The sequence below is a fragment of the Acomys minous genome, assembly GCF_964271855.1.
Source record: "Acomys minous genome assembly, chromosome: 17".
NCBI classification, from domain to species: Eukaryota; Metazoa; Chordata; class Mammalia; order Rodentia; family Muridae; genus Acomys; species Acomys minous.
This window is the reverse complement of record NC_140500.1, coordinates 70,667,176-70,686,271: the sequence shown is the minus strand read 5'-3', so window position 1 is coordinate 70,686,271 and position 19,096 is coordinate 70,667,176. Positions and strand designations below refer to the sequence as shown.

Sequence of the window (19,096 nt, the reverse complement as noted above, 5' to 3'; positions counted from 1 at the left end):
CATACCTTTAATCCCAGCACTTGGGAGGCAGAGCAAAAGGATCACTGTGATTTTGAGGCCAGCCTGGTCTACAAAGGGAGTTCAGGACAGTCTTGCAAAACCAAAAAAGAAAAGGAAAAGGAAAAAAAAGAAGAAGAAAGAAAGGAATTCAGGTTTATCATTTACTTCCTGTTATTGTGTAGCATGCCCTAAGAAATGCACAGTAACCCAAAGGCCTAAGTGCTCTTAGCCCACTTTACTTCTTTCCATCTTTAAGAAGTTTTTATTTTATGTGTATGGGTAGTCTGCTTGCATGGGTTTCTGTACACCATATGTATGTCAGAAGAGCTGTCAGATCCCCTGGAACTGGAGTGACAGACGGATTGAGTGCCTATGTGGGTGCTGGGAGTTTAATCTGGGCCCTTAAAAGAGAAGCTGAGCTCTTAACCACTGGGCCACCTCTATAGACCCAATTAAAAAAAAAAAAAAGAGGGGAAAAGAAAAAGAAAAAGAAAAAACCAGCTGGGTGTGGGAGCATATACCTTTAACACCAGCACTCAAGTAGCAGAGGTAGGTGGATCTGTGAGTCTGAGACCAGCCAGTTCTACAAAGACTTTGTCTTAAAAAACAAACAAACAAACAAACAAACAAACAAACAACAACTCCTTGTTTCCTCTGTGCTTTTTGGTGTGTCCTGAACACGGAGTGGGAGGGTCCACTTACTGCCAGCTTCTAAGCTGGCTCAGGCTTCTTGTTTCTCAGGCTTGTTACATTTTCTTGATCTTTTCATTTATTTTTACCTTCCCTTAGTCTAAGAAGCTGTACCTCTAGTTAGGAAAGCAGCAACTATGAGCTACAGACTGTAAAAACCAACCAACCAACCAACACCTACCAGTTTGTTCCAGAACAAGTCTAAGCTTGGATTATGGAATATGAAGAAAGTATGGCAGACAGATAGGCTGAGTAATTTTTTAATTGACTTAAACTTTCAGATTTAGAAATGCAATTTCTAACTTGAAGTCAGCACAATGAGTCTAAAAAAACAAAGACACTTTTAAAAGGTCAAGCAAATAAAAATAACTTAGAGACCAGTTTCATTCTCTTTGGGAATACTATTCTCAAAAGCCATTTAACCACCAGTGTGACCAGCAAACCCTCAGGAAGGATATTAAATCTCTAGGGGCTCTGTGTTCAAGTGTCAGATGAGCTGCAAAGTCATCTGTGACATGATTAGGATCGCCTCCAGGTAACGCTGCACATATCGGACAAATCTGCAATGAAAACAAAGCGAGAGAGTCAGTACACCGTTGCTGAGAGACCCTGCCCACAACCCAGTTTCAACCCAGCAGAGCCAGCACTGCTGTCATTGAACTGCAGTGCCATCTCGCACTGTGAAGAGTTCTAAGCAGTTCAAACCTGACTTCTGGGAGAGTTGTCTATCGGTGGGGTTGATCCATGGTCTAGTCAAACAGCTTCTGCTCAAAACTTTAAAAATAAACATTTTTACCTAAGTTCAGCCTTGAACAGTAGTTTCAGAATAAGCAAAGGCATATTTCTCCAAACAGGACCCCAAGTACTTGACTAAAATGTAGTCGTGGGCTGAAGAGACAGATAGGATACTCGGGGTTCCCAATCTACCTGGTAAGTTCCACACCAGTGAGTGACTACGAGAGAGAGGGGGAGGGGGAGGGGGAGGGGGAGGGGGAGGGGGAGGGGGAGGGGGAGAGAGAATATAGCTGTGAGATAGCTATAGAAAGTAGAACAAGCCGGGCGTGGTGGCGCACGCCTTTAATCGGGAGGCAGAGGCAGGTGGATCGCTGTGAGTTCGAGGCCAGCCTGGTCTACAAAGTGAGTCCAGGACAGACAAGGCTACACAGAGAAACCCTGTCTCGAAAAAACAAAACAAAACAAACAAACAATAACAAGCAAGTAGCACAAGATGGACAATGGGGTAACGGCTATTGATAATACAACTTCAAGGTAGGGGAGAGGGGATGGGGAGCAACTAGTGAACTTCCTTGTTTGCCCTATGGCAGGAGAAGCAACAAGTCAGAATAAAACAATGTGCACACGGGTGGAGGAGAGGACAGTTGGGAAGGAATTACCCCCCCCCCCCAAAGCTTGAGGACCATTTTATTGGCTTGAGAGAACCAAGGGGCAGTTAAGCAGGTAATTTTGGCAGCTGCCAGGAGGGGACAATGGAGAAGAAAAAGGGGGTCAAAGAAAGCAGGTGTGTTCAGCAACAGATCAGTGAGCAGCTGAACGGCGTGTATTCAGAGATGAGTGAGAACCAGAGTGCCAGGGCAAGGGTACTACTCAGGATAGCCATGCTGTAGGGTTAGAGCCAACTGCTGGAAGGCCATCTTGAAATAGCTTTATCACAATCAGTGAATAGAGGGCAGGAAGAATAAAAGATAGAAAGTAAGAAACTATTAAGAGAGGCTGTTATCTTGAAGTAGGAGACGTTCCTAAGTCTTAACAAGAAAGCAGGCAGAGCAAGGGATGTAGCTAACAGCTGAGGTGCGTGCTTCTTCTCTACCATATGCCAATCACCTCTCTAGCGCATGTGCCACCAGGGACTACGGCAGCTTGCTCACAGGAGCACGAGAGGACAAACTGGGAAGATGGCACACAGAAGCCAATGTAGAAGACGGACAGACCCGACTCCTGAGGCCCAAGCAAACACAACTTCCCATCTTCAGTGACTGTGATTTGATAACCAGTCTCTAATGCCCAGCTGGCTGTCCTGATTACTTATGGCTTTAGCCTGAAAAATAACTAAGAACATCTAGATACTCACAAGAAAAAACAAGGAGGCAGACAGCCTGCAAAAGGAATGAGAAAGGCTAGGATGGAATGTGCCCAAAGCGAAGGGAGAGAAGCCAGCACACTCTCTCAAGTGCAGTTTCTGTCTCCCTTGAAAAGAAAAGCAGCGTCTGCTCCCGAGCGTTTACAAACTGTTAACTCGTCATTAGAAACCCAAGCCACTTGGTGCCATTCCTGTGTTCTGATACAGATGGCAGCGATCTGATGAGTACTCAACGGTCTGGGTGCTTCTGCCTTGCCTAGTTAGCTTATAAACTTGATTTTTAAGAGACACGATCTTGGCTGTAGCCCTAGGTGGCCTTGATGCAGGGATTCTCTTGCTTTTGCCTCCTGAATTGCAAGTGTGTGCTACTATACTTGGCTCTAAGATTATAAACTTAACGAAGGATGCACTACAATATGGTTTGTCTTTGTTTTTTTAAACCACGGCCAAACTTTAAAAGTAAAGCAAGCTTTAAAGGAACAGTATCACAGTCTGGTGGGTTTTTTTGTTTTGTTTTGTTTTTTTACTCAAATATATGTATCTGTGGGTCCTCCTTGTGTGTGTACGTGAATAGGCCAGAAGAGGCTATGAGCTCCTGAACTGGGTTGAGAGGTGGCTCTGGTGGCCCCGCGGAGCCCCTGGAAGAACAATGAGTGCTCTGAACCACTGGGCCACTTTCCAGCCCCATCACATCTTGGTGACTGAAAGAGTAAACACCAGCAGAGTTTCTAGACTTCATCTCTCAGCAATTAAGCACTGAATTATGTACAATTTTATTAGAGGATCAGTAACACCATGTAAGTTTTTTGTTTGGCTTGTTTTTCAAGACAGGGTTTCTCTGTGTAGCCTTGGCTGTTTCTGAACTTAAGAGATCCATCCGCCTGCCTCTGCCTCCTGAGTGCTGGGATTAAAGTGAGAAAAATAAGCATATGGAAAGGCCCTTTCTCCTAAGGGTCCTTTAGGCTCGCCTTGGATATGACTTGAACTTCACTAAGATAGCTGGAGAAGCTTAAGGACTTTGATGTACATGTAAGTATTGTCAGATGGCCATCTCCTCTGATGATGACAGAGTGGACAGTACAAATACCAAATGTACCAATACTAAGAATGCCCCATTAGACACTCTACAAACTAGAAAGCACCTCTGAGATAGGGAACTAAGCCAGGTGTAGTGGTGCATCCCTTTAATCCCAGCACTCAGGAGGCACAGTCAGGGGGATCTCTGAGTTTGAGGCCAGCCTGGTGTACAGAGCAAGTTCCAGGACAGACAGGGCTACACAAAGAAACTGTCTTTGGAAAAAAATAAGGGGTGGGGTGGGGGTGGGGGTGGTTTGGAGAGATGGCTCAGAGGTTAAGAGCATTGTCTGTTCTTCCAAAGGTCCTGAGTTTAATTCCCAGCAACCACATGGTGACTCACCACCATCTATAATGAGATCTCATGCCCTCTTCTGGCCCGTTGGCTCACACGCAGGCAGCATATTATATAAATAAGTAAATAAATAAACAAATCTTTAAAAACAAAAACAAAACCAACAAAATCAGAAGATTGGGTTAAAGAGTCACTGAGGATGAAGCCGTTACTAGAAAGGCTTGGAAGCTGGCACAGAAAACCAAGAGACCAGATTTAGATCAGGGTAGAAAATGCTATCATGTCTGGGCCACTGGACCACAACACAAATGAGAACTGGTGAAGAAACCAAGTTTCAGAGTCAATGGAAACAGAGGCCTGGTTATCCTTTACACTGTACATTTTGCGCTTAGCAAACTGAGCATGCCTGAAGCCTCAGAGTCATGCAGGGCTGTACTTCCTGAGGGGCAAAGGAGGAAGCAAGAGGGAAAATTAAAATGCAAGCAAAACAGGATTCAATAAGCAAAAAGGAGGTGGAATGGCATAGTTGGGGCTGGAGGAGGGAGCAGAGCTGTCTGTGAGGGGCACAACTGCTAAGTTTAAATGACCTTCTCTATTATGGCAGTTAATTCCTTCCCGACAGCCTGTCAGCATACTCACCACGCTCCCACCACACAGCACGGTGATCTCTATTATTCTTACATGAAAATTCCTAACACATCAGTTTAATTAGTCAACAATAAGGCTTACTGAACAGGCTTAAATTGGTGTTTCCTAAATTTGGCCAAGAATATAAATCACTTGGAATATTTGTGAAAAGTGCCTTTTTCCTTGGCCGTGGAGAAAGATTCAGAAGGGGTAACACCTGTATTTCTGAACAAGAATCCCAGGTCTTACGGCTGGTGGCAAATACAGCTTAAACAAACTGTGGTATTTAAAATGTCTATCTTAGCCAGGTGTTGGCGGTGCACGCCTGTAACCCCAGCACTCAGAGAGGCAGAGGCAGATCTCTGTGAATTTGAGGCCCGTCTGGTCTACAGAGTGAGTCCAAGCAGCCAAGGCTACAGAAAAATCCTGTCTGGAAAAGCCAAAACCTACCTCCTTGTTAAGTAAAAAGCCAAATGCTACTGTTACTTAGATAACCAAAAATCCTTTGATCACAAACACCCTTTCCGTTTATTCTGTCTCTGCAGTTGTGCGGGTCGTTCTCTGTGGCTCATCTTGTCACCAAGGCCCTGCCTTTTTACTCCTGAGAGCCCATGGGTGTGGCAGCACATGCTGCTAGATTTCTGGGGCTCACTGTCTACCTAGCTTGCCCATGAGTTCCAGCTACCAAGAGAAACCTAGACTCAAAATAAAGGAGGTGGTGGTAGTGGATGGATCTCTGAGCAGCAACATGAAGTTTAAAGATTGTTTTTAAACAAGAGTACCACACAACTCCAGCACAATTATTTTTCAGTCCCAAACAGGTTCAGATTTCCTCTGGTTTCTTTCTTCCATCAAATACAACTGCACCAGACCATTTTTGCTCTGGGTATCATGCACAGCTTAAGAACAACAGGAGAGGGGTTTAAGTTCTACCATGTACTGTGTTCCTCTTGGCCTTCATAAGAATACTTTGAGTTCCAGTATTCCAGAGGCAGAGAATGTATGGAGCTCTTGTTAAAAAACAAGAGTGCTGGTAGCTAGTGTTAGAGGAGCCATTCATTTATTTATTTTTGAGACTAGGTTTCTTGCTAGCTGAACTCATAGGTAAGCTTCAGGCCAGCCAGCCTGGTTTACAAAGTGAGCTCTAAGACAAGGAGGGCTGTTACACAGAGAAACCCTGTCTCAAAAAGCCAAGAAAGAAAAAGAGAAAAAGAAAGAAAGAAAGAAAGAAAGAAAGAAAGAAAGAAAGAAAGAAAGGAAGGAAGGAAGGAAGAAAGAAAGAAATTTTGTGTCCATTTTATACACTCACAGCCACAGAAAAATCTACTTAAATGTACTGCTTACTTGGGTCTGGTGAGAACGCTCTGGTGTTGCTGTACAGACTGGCAGCTGGAGCTGCACCCCCAGAACTCATGTGAAAGGAGGGAGCCAACTCCACAAAGCTGTCTTCTGACCTCCACACTACAGTGTGGCAACCCCCCTCCCATACCACCCCCCTTTAAAGTGCCTATCTGACGCAGCATGAGCCTGACTCTCTCTGAGCTAGGCTGCAGCATGGAAGGGAGACTGCGCACACACTGAGTCTTTGCCCTGTGAGACAGATACCCTCTTCGTTCTCAGACTACTTGAAAATGGCCTCTGAACCTTAACTCTTGGCAAGGCTACTGCTTCCTTCTTGGTGCTGGTGACTGAATGCAGGACTTGGTACATGCAAGCCACTTGGTCATTCCCAGCTGCAGGCACCGTAAGACCCAGTCTTAAGAACAACAAAATCAAACCAAAACACCAATAACCGCTCAGCTTTAGAGTAACTGCCATCTTGTTACAGCAAGCACCATATGATTCTTGAGAAAACACCTGAATTCATCTCCATGTATCAATTCCTCTGAAAGTTGATTAAGTTTAAAGCCATGGAAACCCTTTTTCCTTCTGAGAATATCTGTTCAAAAGCTTATGAATTCTCGGTATCATTTGGTTTTTGTTTTTTGTTTTGTTTTGTTTTGTTTTTTTCCTGTTACTTTTTGGTGCCACTAAATGTCTGGTGCATACCCATTCTCTGACAAGGGACAGCTCTCTGGGGTATTTTCCATGATCCACATTCATTCATGCAATCAGCATGGCTACGTAGGTCTGTCATATTTCAAAGAACCAAAAGGTCACACAGACAATACCTACCATCTATTGTTTCTCTGACAAGTAAAGTGGCATGTGTAGGCTCAAATTTCTTAACTGATTATATTTTATTACCAACTTAGTGACCGAGCATACTTCACTTATAACCCGACTAACCAAAACAATAGGAAATGAGGATTAATGGACACAATAACAAAACCATAAGGATATCAGTTCCGAGGAACGATTCTCCTGGCACAATCAGCAGGATTTCTTCTGCTGGAACCTAGAGCAACCAGAACCCAGAACCTCAGCAGGAGCCGGAGCCCTGAAGCCTTCCCTTGAGCAGTTCTGTAAGTACAGCAATGAACAGCCAAAACTATCCCAAATCTCCAAAAAGCCCTGCCTCCAGTTCTGGGCTCATTTATATATCTCCTCCCAGAGTCTGTTCACGGGATCTTTTCAGCTGGCAACAATCAAGCTCTCGCAGTAGGTGGTTGCTCGTCTAGTGAATTAATCTCACCTGTTCTCTCACAAGAGCGTTCCAATCCCACACCTGGGATCCTAAAAAACAGGCTTATCTCTCCTTCAGGCATGAAAATGGAGATATCATTTTTTTCTGTAGAGGAGTTAAAATGTCCCCATCAAACCAAGGGGACAGCTTCCTGGCTGTAAAGTAAAGGTTCCCTGCTATCTGGTCTCACTGTGGTATCCAATTCTATTTCCCAGTGCAATGCAATACTGTTTGCTATTTTCTTCTCAACAATGCATCTTGGTTATGTCTCTTCCTTCCCATTCTTTTCAAAGCCACATCAAATTTTCAACCCCCACCCCTCCACAACTGTTTCTTGAACTGCCCCTTCTCCAAGTCAAAAAGGAGAGATTGGCCTTTTCCCTACATTATGGCATCTACGTGCACTGAAGGTAAGTGTCACATTTGTCATCATCAAGAGCCATTGTTGTCTTACATGAACTCTGCCTATTTGTTCTTTCCTTTGTGAATTTGATCCCCCCCCAATCATAAAAATACAATCTCAAGGCTGTATGTGGCCTATACAAATTAACATAAAAACATCTACGCCTTGTGACTGTGGCTTCAGACAGGGGCATCCCCTACAACTATGATAAGCACAACGCCCTCCTGCATGCTGCTCTGTGTAATGACCTCCACAAGGAGCAGAACCCACACCGCACAATGCCATCACATGGCCCAGCCAATTCATTAAGCACTTGCTGTCTTCTTAGTGCATAAGCACAGGTCCAGGCCAGCGCACACGGCTTCATCCCAGCACCTGGCAGGCAGACAAGTGGATCTCTATAAGGACAGCCTGATCTACAGAGTGAGACCCAGTCTTAAAAACTGCAAAAACAAATCAAAACAGCAATAAGTCCTCAGCTTTAGAATAACTCCCATCTAATAAGGTAGATTTAGTTTTTTAATTTTCTCCAATAAAATAATGAGTTTTTTAAAAATTCATTTATTTGTGTGTGACTGTGCTGTAATGCCCACGTGCATGCATGGCAGAAGGTAAAGGACAACGTACGTTTGCTGTGTAGGCTTAGTGACATGCACCTTATTACTATCTCAAACCCCCAATTTAACCTTTTCTTCCATGATAGCAACTTAAAAATCTGCAGAAATACTAATAGCTAAATTATTTTTTTAAAAAAGGCTGGGTGTAGTTCCAGCACTTGGGAGGCAGAAGCAGGTGACTCTCTAAATTAGAGGCCAACCTGGTCTATAGAATGAGTTCTATAGGGCTACACAGAGAAACCCTGTCTATGGTTATGGAAGCATCACAGGGAGCTGTCAGGTTCAAAGGAAACTACAACGGCAATCCCAACGCCCAGAAATGGTATGAGCGCAACCCGGACTACAGGAGGACTTCTGGTGGCTGAATAAAAGCCAGCATTCATTCCCCAGGAACGTGTGAAGCCAGTTCCCCTCTAACAAAACCAGTCACTTCTCTTACCTCCAGCAAAAGGGGCACTTGGCTATCTATCAGCATATCAAGACACAGGCCACTCTCCAAGCTCCTTCAGTATCACAAGTACCTGTTATACATGTCAAAGCCCACACAGCATCCTAGCTCCTCTCTCCACCTCCCCTACCCTAAGCTCCCTCCAGCTCACGGCTCCTCACTCTACTTAGAACTCTTGTATTCTTGTTTTCTCTATTCTCTATCTTCTGCTCTTCTCTGCTCTCCTGCAGACAACCCTAGCCAGGTCTAGTCTGCCAGCCATGTTTAGTCTACCTCTCTCTCTGCTCTGGTCTCTTCCAGATGCCTATAACAAAAACCCTTCCCTTTAACCATACCATGGAGTGGACATGTTGTCAGTTTATCCAGGCACCTGATCACTGCAAAGCCAGGCCACTACACTCTTGACCGCACAGCAGCTATGATACTGAGAAACACTGAGCCATCAACACTGTAACACTGAAGGCAGAGGGGTTCATACTCTGCCCTCCCTGAAGACTTACAAGCAGTTAACGATTGACAGGGACGGAGGGACAAACACCCTCTCCTGTGGTGCAGGCACTGGTAAGGTGCCCCTGGCCCTATAAACAGTCCTCAGCCATATTGCTTTAAAGAGCCCAGTGAAACTATTGGGCTTTAAAAATTATAATAAATTAAGAATGGGGCTGGTTGAGAAGGTGTATGAGACAAGAGAGGATAGGGGAAATACAACCAAAATGTACTGTGTACACCACGAACCCCACTAACACACGACTAAAACATTTAAAAATGAGCGTTCATTTCAAAATCACATTTCTCGTATTTGGTGTTTACATAAATATTACTGTGACTTACAAGCACATACCCAATCTCTGTTATCCTTTTGTTTTAAACGAGTAACTCCCTTACCATAGAATCTACGACAGATGCTATTTTTCTGTTTTGTTTCCTTTTTTTCTTGCGCTGTTGGTGAGCAAACCCAGAGTCTCTTTCATACCATTCAAGTATCTAACCATGGAGCCACACCCTCAGCCAGGCGTTTGGTTTTAAAGAGTTCTCTGTATTCTCAAAGCAGTAAAGGCATGCGCCACCGCTGCCCAGCAAACTTAAGTTTCTTGAATGATCTTAAAAAATGAATCTTAACAAGGCATGGTGCTATAGTTGATCCAAAGAGCTTCAGGCTGAGGGAAAAAGGAAGAAAAACATAAAAGCCAAAGCTTCTGTAAAATTCTGTTTTTAGTAGACTCTCAGTAGCCATTCAACTATCAGTGAGAATTTAGCAACTGTGTACAATGACAGTCTCTTGCCCCACAACATTGCAAAAAGATGCCGATCATTAGAAGGCAAGCCAGGCGGTGGTGGCGCACGCCTTTAGTCCCAGCACTTGGGAGGCAGAGGCAGGCGGATCGCTGTGAGTTCGAGGCCAGCCTGGTCTACAAAGCGAGTCCAGGACAGCCAAGGCTACACAGAGAAACCCTGTCTCAATAAAAACAAAAAACAAAACAAAACAGTCAGGACTACACAGAGAAGCCCTGTCTCGGGGGTGGGGGGGGTGTGTGGGGAGGGGGAAGGCATGGCTCCCAAATCCTTTAGTGAAGCATGAGCTGGTCTAGAGGACATAACGCAGTGATTGCCAGAATAAAAGCGTTATAATGAACTAGACAGAAAAAAGAAACACTAGACTGCACATCAAAATGAAGGTATTTACTTTTCAACTTCCTGACTAAAATGTCTGGCCTGGGGCTCAGCAGGTCAAGGCACTTGCTGCCAAGCCTGGTGATCTGGGCGCAATTTAATATCCAGAACATAAACCACAATGGGGTGAACCAACTCCTACCCTTTCCCTAAAATTAACAAACAGAACAACACAAACAAACAAAACAAACAAACCCAAAAAAACAAAAAACAGCCCCCCCCCCAACATCCCAACAAATCATGGTGGGCAAGACGTGACACGCGTGCATTCACAGCTAACACAGAGTAATAGCCAGAGATGGAGAGAGGCATGGGTTTCACTAGCAGTACTCCTTTGGGGTGGACACTAGTCTGTGGGCCACCATGAGTGCCCTGGCATGACCCTGCACCTTCACAGGTCCTTGTCTGCTTGCTGCTTTTCATTTGGAAATATGTGAGGCTTGGTCATGGCAGTGTAATTTGATACTCATGCAAAACTTAAGGGCTAAGGAGAGAGAGAGCCTTAAAATATAGTTGACAAAATAAATATGAAAAACTAGAATGGTGAGGACTGCCCTGGGCTATGTACTTGGAGCTCAATGCAGGTAAATGACTAAACAAACTTGTAAAAGTGTTTGTAAATGATGGGTATTTAGTTTTCACACTGTATCAGAACAGAGGCGTGTCAACAACTCTGAATAGTTGCTTTTCCGACAAAGAATACAGGCAAGACTGTTCAGCCTTGATTTTTCATTTATGACGATGAGTAAATCAGGGAAAGGACTTGCTTTTCCACTGGATTATCTGATTCTGGAAGTGGAAAACTGTATAGTTATGTAAGGACAAAATCAATGCCATATTCTATATGTAATGTATATTCTGCGATTAATAATGGTCTGTATGAGATGTCCTCTTAGGTGGCCTTCTCCCTGTTCTGGGAACGACACCTGCCAGCAGTCCCCAGAAACTCCACCGGAGCGATTACATACGGTTAGCTCCCAGTGTTCCTCTGGGATAAAGAGACTTCCCCTGAAGATCCAGCCCCCACCCAACCTGCCTGAAGGCCAACATTCCTGGGACCCACAACCCCACTTCCCTTTATTAAGCCCATTGTCCTTGGAGCTCGGGCATCAGGAAGGACTGTGATCTGAAGCTCTGAGTCCATAATACAAGACCCTGTGTATGCTGCATCGGTATTGAGTCCTGGTGGTCTTTTGGGGGTCTCGAGATCTGGTGACCTCAGTATTACAGTTACATTGCCCACCAAAGTAATTGAAATACACTAGGAGGTGGGTGTGGTGGCTCACACCTTTAATCCCAGCACTCAGCAGACAGAGGCAGGTGGATGGCTTTGAGTTGAAGGCCAACTTTGTCTACAAAGAGAGTTCTAGGACAGCCAAGGCTACTTACATAGAGACACCCTGTCTTGAAAAAACAAACAAACAAACTACACAAGAGCCTACTGGCATCTATGGATCTTAGGGATGCCTAGTTTTTCATAAAGAACTCAGCCCACCCAGTTAAATAAAAAGATTCAACAGAGGCCGGGCAGGGGTGAAGGTGGGGAGTGTCGCAAACGCCTTTAATCTCAGTACCCTGGAGGCAGAGGCAGGTGGATCTCTGTGACTTTGAGGCCAACCTGATGTATTAAGCAAGTCTAGGACAGGCAGGGCTATACAGAAAAACCATCTTGAAAACAAAACAAAACAAAAAGATTCAACAGAAATAAAAACAGAAAAATGACCACAAGTTTTCCACAGCAGTTATGATGGGGACAGACTGAATATCAGGATTCTTTCTGCTGTGACCTGGGATGACACAAGAGGAAGCAGTTATCTGACAAGGAAAGAACCAATCAGAACAAACAGTGTGACAAAGTACTCTAGAGTTCCCCTTGATGTACTCCAAGTCAAATTTGGTTTGAGGACAAGATAAAGTTAATTCAATCTTGAATTCAAAATCTTATAAAAATCTCATGTAAAACCAGACAGCTGTCTATGAAAGCGAATGTTAGCCTGCAGCAGAGGCCTCTGGCCAAGTTTAAATACCTGCATGCCTGAGTGTGCTACTTCATTTCTCTGAATGTTCCGAGTTTTGTGTCCACCTTGAGAATTATTTGAGGTGCATGCAAATCCTCCAGAGTCAGGGTTTACAAATGCACACAGACACTTCACTTTATCTACTGTTAGTTACCAAGGGCAAGGGGCAAGAACTGAGCATTCAGACCTAGCTCGCTTTCCTACTATATTCCTATCCCACCCTTTCCTCTTATCTTACTGTCTTCTCTAGTTGTTCTTTCTCTCCCTTGATCTGTTCTTCCCTGTCTGTAAGCCACTATCTTGGATGGGACTCTTTTAGGTGTATTTATCACTGCTTAAAGTAAAAAGCCTAGTGACTCAGATGTGAGGTAAAAAAAAAAAAATCTAGAAAGCTTTCAAGTTAAGACTTCTTATTTTACTTTGGTCTTTGGCTGTTAGTCACTGGGGAAAAATATTAGGAAGGAGCCAGGCGTGGTGGCGCATGCCTTTAATCTCAGCACTCGGGAGGCTGAGGGAGGTGGATCTCTGAGAGTTCGAGGCCAGCCTGGTGTACAAAGCGAGTCCAGGACAGCCAGGGCTACATAGAGAAACCTGTCTCGAAAGCCAAAACAAAACAAGACAAATCAGGAAGGAAGAACTGGGAACCACTGAGTTTTGACCTAGGAAGCTACAATAGGTCTGATGGAAACCAAAGAAGGCCAGTGGTGCACAAAATCAGAGGATTACTGCTTATACATAACCAAAGACTTACAGAAGAAAAGTTAAGCACAGAGCAATAACAAGGATCTTTTAAAAAGACATATGAGTAGGGTCCCCTCAATCGTGCCCAGCCTTTGATTAGATTCCTCTGCATGTATCTTGAAGAAACGCAACATTCTAGGGCTCTAAAATTTGCTATTGAAAGTAATTAATTACTATACAGTCTATTATACTAAGCAAGAGGAGGATGACAGTGTCTATGTCAGAAGTAACATGTTACACCATTTAAAAAAAGTTTCACCTACCACTTCTGTTGATGTTTCTGCATGTTCAGAAGTAACATGTTCTTGAAGAGATGTTTCCGTGTAGCCCATTTTTCCACAATAGGGACAAGTAAAAGACTGTGGCTGCTCTACAGAGAAAGCTTCCCCACCATAGTACAAATCTGAAAAATAAAGTGGAATTGTATTGAGGAATACCCATGCTTCTCAAATATACAAATATAGTCATAGTGTACAACAGTGTGAAGGAAAAGGTGTTGCCTGAAATACCAATAACCCCACCCTCTTGTTAAGTGAGGTTTGGGTTGTTTTTCTAAGTTATTTAATTTTTGAGACAGGATCTTCCTGTGTAACCCAGGGGGCCTAGAACTCACAAATCTGCCTCTGTTTGGACTAAAGGACTGCAGCTGGGGTACGGGAGGGAGGAGACCCCATTTACAAGTATAAGATTACAGTGGGAAGCCTGGCTTCAAGTGGGGTTTTAGTAATGCCTAACATTTGTAAAACCTTTCTTGGCACATGGGACTCAGGATTCCCTCCCCAAAAGCAAGTAAGAGGAAAACTATTTCCCCTCAGCTGTAGTTTCAAGTGTTCCCCCAAAGCCCATGGATAAAGGTTTGGTCCCTAGCCTGTGGTACTATTGGGAAGTGACAGAACCCTAAGGAGATAAGGCCAAAATTTAAAAAAAAAAAGAAAAAAAGGGGGGGGGGGCGGCGCTAGAGAGATGGCTCAGAGGTTAAGAGCACTGACTGCTCTTCCAAAGGTCCTGAGCTCAATTCCCAGCAACTACATGGTGGCTCATGACCATCTATAATGTGATCTAGTGCTCTTTTCTGGCCTGAGGGTATACATAATAAATAAATCTTTAAAAAAAAAAAAAAGATGAAGTCACTGGGAAGGTGCCCTTAAAGAGAATCCTGGAGACCCTATCCCCTTTTCTGTTTGTTTTCCACCTCTTATGAAACCCTGTCTGCCCTATGTTCCCATAAAATGTGCTGCCAACATCTCCCAAAGCAACCCAGCCAAGCAACCACAGGCTAAAACCTCAGAAGTCAGAAACCAAAGTAAATCTTTCAAACTGATTGATTATCTCAGGTGTTTTATCACAGTAATGGAACGCTGACTAACATTCTGCCCCTTATACACATTTAATTCTGAAACTGATTATTCCACATCTGGATCTAATTATAATTGTGTTGTGTTGGTCTTCTTCCTTTCTTCATATGCTGTGGTAACAACAGTATCAATGGAAAGAATCAGAAAGGTGCACCATGCACAAGGAAAGAAAAGATGACCACAACCAACACACAAAGTGTCAGAGGCAGCTATTATCTAGGTAATATGGCATTCTCAGCAGGAGGGTCTTGTGGATGTCAACCTGGATATGGTATAAGCACAATTCAATGCCCAAGAAGGTCTCCGTGGAAATAATCTATTTGCATCATTAGTATCTATCTCTTCTCCACAGTAACATAAAAGAAAAACCATAGCATCCTCTTTAACATGAAAAAAAAAAAAAGGCACTCAATTTTAAGACTGTAAGATTGCCTGCTACAGCTGGGTGTGGTGGCGTATGCCTTTAATCCCAGCACTTGGGAGAAAGGGGCAGGCGGAGTTCAAGGCCAGCCTGGTCTACAGCCAAGGGTACACAGAGAGACCCTGTCTTGAAAAAACCAAAACCAAAACCAAAAAAAAAAAAGGAAAAAAGAAAAGGGAGGAAAAAAAAAAAAAAAAAAGGATCGCCTGCTACAAAGCTAGTCCAATGCCACACAGAGAAGCCCTGTATGGAAACAAAGACTATAAATAACTTCTATGAGAAGAGAAAATGAAGAGCCGGGCATAGTGGCTCATGCCTGAATCCAACCTAGTACTTGGGAGACTGAGGCAGGATGAACACAAGCTCAAGGTCATCCTGGGCTGATAGCAGACCCTGTCCAAAACGAAACAAGGGGTGGGAAGACATTGATTCCTAAGGGTTGGTCTTAAAAGTGTCACTGATAGCCTGGCAGTGGTGGCACATGCCTTTAATTACAGCACTCAGGAGTGGCAGGCAGAGAAAGGTAAATCTCTGAGTTTGAGGCTGGCCTGGGCTATTGAGTCCCAGGATAGCCAAGGTTACAGAGAGAAACCCTGTCTCCAAAAGAGAAAAAAAGTGTCACATATATATATGTGTGTGAATTTATGTGCGCTCGTTTAGTGTGTGTATATATATATGTATGCCTATGTATCTGTGTGCTTGTATATATGTGTATGTACGTGTATATATTCATATGACCTGCAAGGTAGAGTTCTAGTAGTAGAGGAGTTAAAAAAAGGAAAGAAAAGGAACGACAAGGACAGATGGTGATGAGTGCCTGAAATCTCAGCACCTGGAAGACAGACACAGGAGAATCATGAGTTCAAGGCCAGACCAGGCCACAAAGCAGACACAGGCAGCTAAAGCTGAATAGTGAGGTCCTGTTTCAAAAACAAATACCCGGTAGTAAACAAACAAACAAGACAAACAACCTCCAAACAAGCAACAATAAATACCTTATTTACCCAATAAAGGGCAAACCCACAACTACAACATCTCTGGTAAAAGACTAAATGTGAGGCTGGAGAGATGGCTCAGAGGCAAAGAGTACTGCCTGTTCTTCCAAAGGTCCTGAGTTCAATTCCTGGCAACCACATGGTGGCTCACAACCATCTATAATGAGATCTGGTGCCCTCTTCTAGCCTGCAGGTGTACATGCAGGTTAAACACTGTATACATAATAAACAAATCTTAAAAAAAAAAAAAAAAAAGATTAAATGTCTTTCTCCTGTTATGAGAAACAAGACAAGGGTCTCTAGCTACTTCTACTCAGAATTTCCCTGGAGGCTTTTATTGCAGTAAATGAAAGGCATCCAATGGAAAAGAAATAAAACCCTAGGAATCTACTGGGTTAGAACTAATCCTAAATTATCAGAACTAATAAGCCAATTTAGAAACAGCAAGCTACAAGATTTATTCCAAAGATAAAATCAGTTTCATTTACAACAGCCAAAGAATACTCAGAAGTATATTTAATTCAAGAAATAGATTTTATTCTCTGATAACTATTAAAAAAGCCCTAAATTAAATAGATATTTTATATTCATGGATCAGATTTAATAACAAAACAGCAATACTTTTCAATAATTCTATAAGCTCGACACAATCACTAACAAAATCCAGCTGGTTTCTTTTTTTAAAAAAGTACAGTGTTTCTAAAACTCAGAGATACTCAAGGGACCCAGAACGTGCAAAACAAATTTGAATGGGAACAAGATTGAAAGACCAGCTGGGCGGTGGTGGCGCATGCCTTTAATCCCAGCACTCAGGAGGCAGAGGCAGGTGGATTGCTTTGAGTTCGAGGCCAGCCTGGTCTACAAAGTGAGTCCAGGACAGCCAGGGCTACACAGAGAAACCCTGTCTTGAAAGAAAGAAAAAAAAAGTCACAAAACACCCCTCCCCAAAAGGGACGCCTCAGAAATGCCAGAACTTTTTACAAAGCTTTAGAAATACAAACAGCACAGAACTATCATGAGCAGCCACACAGACAAACTTAAAAGTCCAAAATAAGCCCTTTTCATGGTGATCTGACTTTAAACAAGAAAGCTAATTAATAAATATAAGATAGTTCAATGAACCCAGAACTGGATACCCCTGTGTAAAATGGAGCAGAAACTCTATTTCAATTCCAAGTTTAAAAAACAAAACAAAACAAAAACTAATCCCAGCACTCTGGAGGAAGAGGCAGGAGGATTTCTGTGAGCTGAAGTCAATCTGGCTACGCAGTGAGGCCCTGTCTCAAAAATGAAAAACGAAACAAACAACAAATCAGTTTTTAGTGCATGAAAGCTCTAAATCAGACCAGAACCCTCAGACATATATTCCATTAACACAAAGGAATTAGAGAGACCAAACGAGGCATTTTGAAATAAAATATCTGTACTTCAAAGTTTAGCGCCTAGCAAGTGAGAAGACAACAGAATGGGAGTATATTTTTGCAAATCATCCATCTCATAACGAACATATATTAATATATAAAGAACAGCTATAATTTAACAATAAAGGCACTCCATGTAATAAAATGGGAAAAGGAGCTGGTAATTTTCTTCAAAAATATACAAATAGCTAATAAGAATAAGAAAAAAAATGCTTGGATTATTAACTATCAGAGACCTGCAAATCAAAAGCACTTGAGATAGCGCAGCGCTTCATGCTCACTGGGAAGGCTATAATCAAAGACAATCACAATTGTGCTGGCTGGTTACAAAATTACAGCCCAAAACAGACAGCTTCTCTTACTGACTGACACTGCCCCCTCCAGGCACACGAATGGCACTAGCAGCCAGCCTGGTTTCACTGCCTGTCTCCAGAGGCACTCACTCTATCTCACCCCTCACCAGCTGTGAATTTTTCCAAAAAGCTTCTTAAGAAAACTATAACCAAGAGACAGAAAGACATAGGAAAGATGATTTTAGTTTGAAAGAATTTGAATCCTTGAATATGCTAATGGGGATAGTTTCAGGATGTTTTGCTTTTTCATACCCATAGAAACCCCTTAAGTGATAATTAAATTCATTATGATGAACTTACCAAAATCTACCCTTGTTAATATGCACTGCATCGGGTGGTCAGTTGTGTGCCTTGTTGTCGTTGCCCCGCTTTCATAACAAGATGCACAAAGATCGTAATCGTAGCAAATTAAACACTTATATCTGCGGCCTCGAAAATTTCCTTTTAAACATGCATCACAGCTGACACCTATAAAGTAAGAAGAAGCACCTGCAATTAGCAGCTAGAAAAGGTCACTTTCCACATCAACTTTGTAACGTGTAAGGGCTCATTTGGCCCAGCCAGCCTTTCAAAACTGACCAGCAACAACACAGTGAAACACAGCACTCGCAGCAGTGTTGTAAATTCTTTACTTAGAAAGCTCAGTCCTATTGAAGACCTTGAGTCAGGTGGTGAGATACTGCAAGGGTTCAAATATTTCAAGAAATAAAAACGTATGGCATGGTGGTGCATACCTGTGCTCCCAGCACTTACGGAGGCAGGAGCAGGGGGATCTCTGTGAGTTCAAGACCAAGTCAGTCTACAATGAGAGTCCAGGACAGCTAAGGTTACACAGAGAAACCCTGTCTTGAAAAACCATAAAGAAATATAACCACCCCTGTTAAAAGGTGCCTTGTGACCTCTGAAAAGATGGAATCACAAAATGCTTTTTTCTATAGGTTCACAGCCCATTTTTTGCCATATGGCTCAGAATGCCATCAAATATCTGGCCGGTATAAAATCCTAAGGAATAAGTCTGAACCCATTTAAACTATAACACACAAAAAGAAATACCATAACCAGACTCTAAGTTCATACCAAAAGCTGGTATCAAACACTGATTCTTGAATTTTTGGTTTTCAGTTAAGTGTTTCACTGGGTAGCCCAGGCTGGCCTTGAACTCCTGACCTCCTGCCTCAGCTTCTCAGGTGCGGGATCAAGTGTTTATAGGTGTTACCAACTTTTCTCCATTCCCAAATAACAA

At 43.0% G+C, this 19,096-nt stretch overlaps 1 protein-coding gene across 2 annotated transcripts in view; it reads right to left on the bottom strand.

Moving 5' to 3' along the window:
* KCMF1 (potassium channel modulatory factor 1) overlaps positions 1 to 19,096 on the bottom strand; it is a 65,654-nt gene that overhangs the window by 8,878 nt on the left and 37,680 nt on the right. For both annotated transcript variants that reach the window (XM_084766556.1, XM_084766555.1), the window contains exons 2-4: positions 18,154 to 18,321; positions 13,572 to 13,711; positions 1,149 to 1,250 (exon numbers count right to left, since the gene is read on the bottom strand). In XM_084766556.1, coding sequence (XP_084622682.1) covers positions 1,149 to 1,250; positions 13,572 to 13,711; positions 18,154 to 18,321 — 410 coding nt within the window. The remainder of the gene's footprint in view (positions 1 to 1,148; positions 1,251 to 13,571; positions 13,712 to 18,153; positions 18,322 to 19,096) is intronic.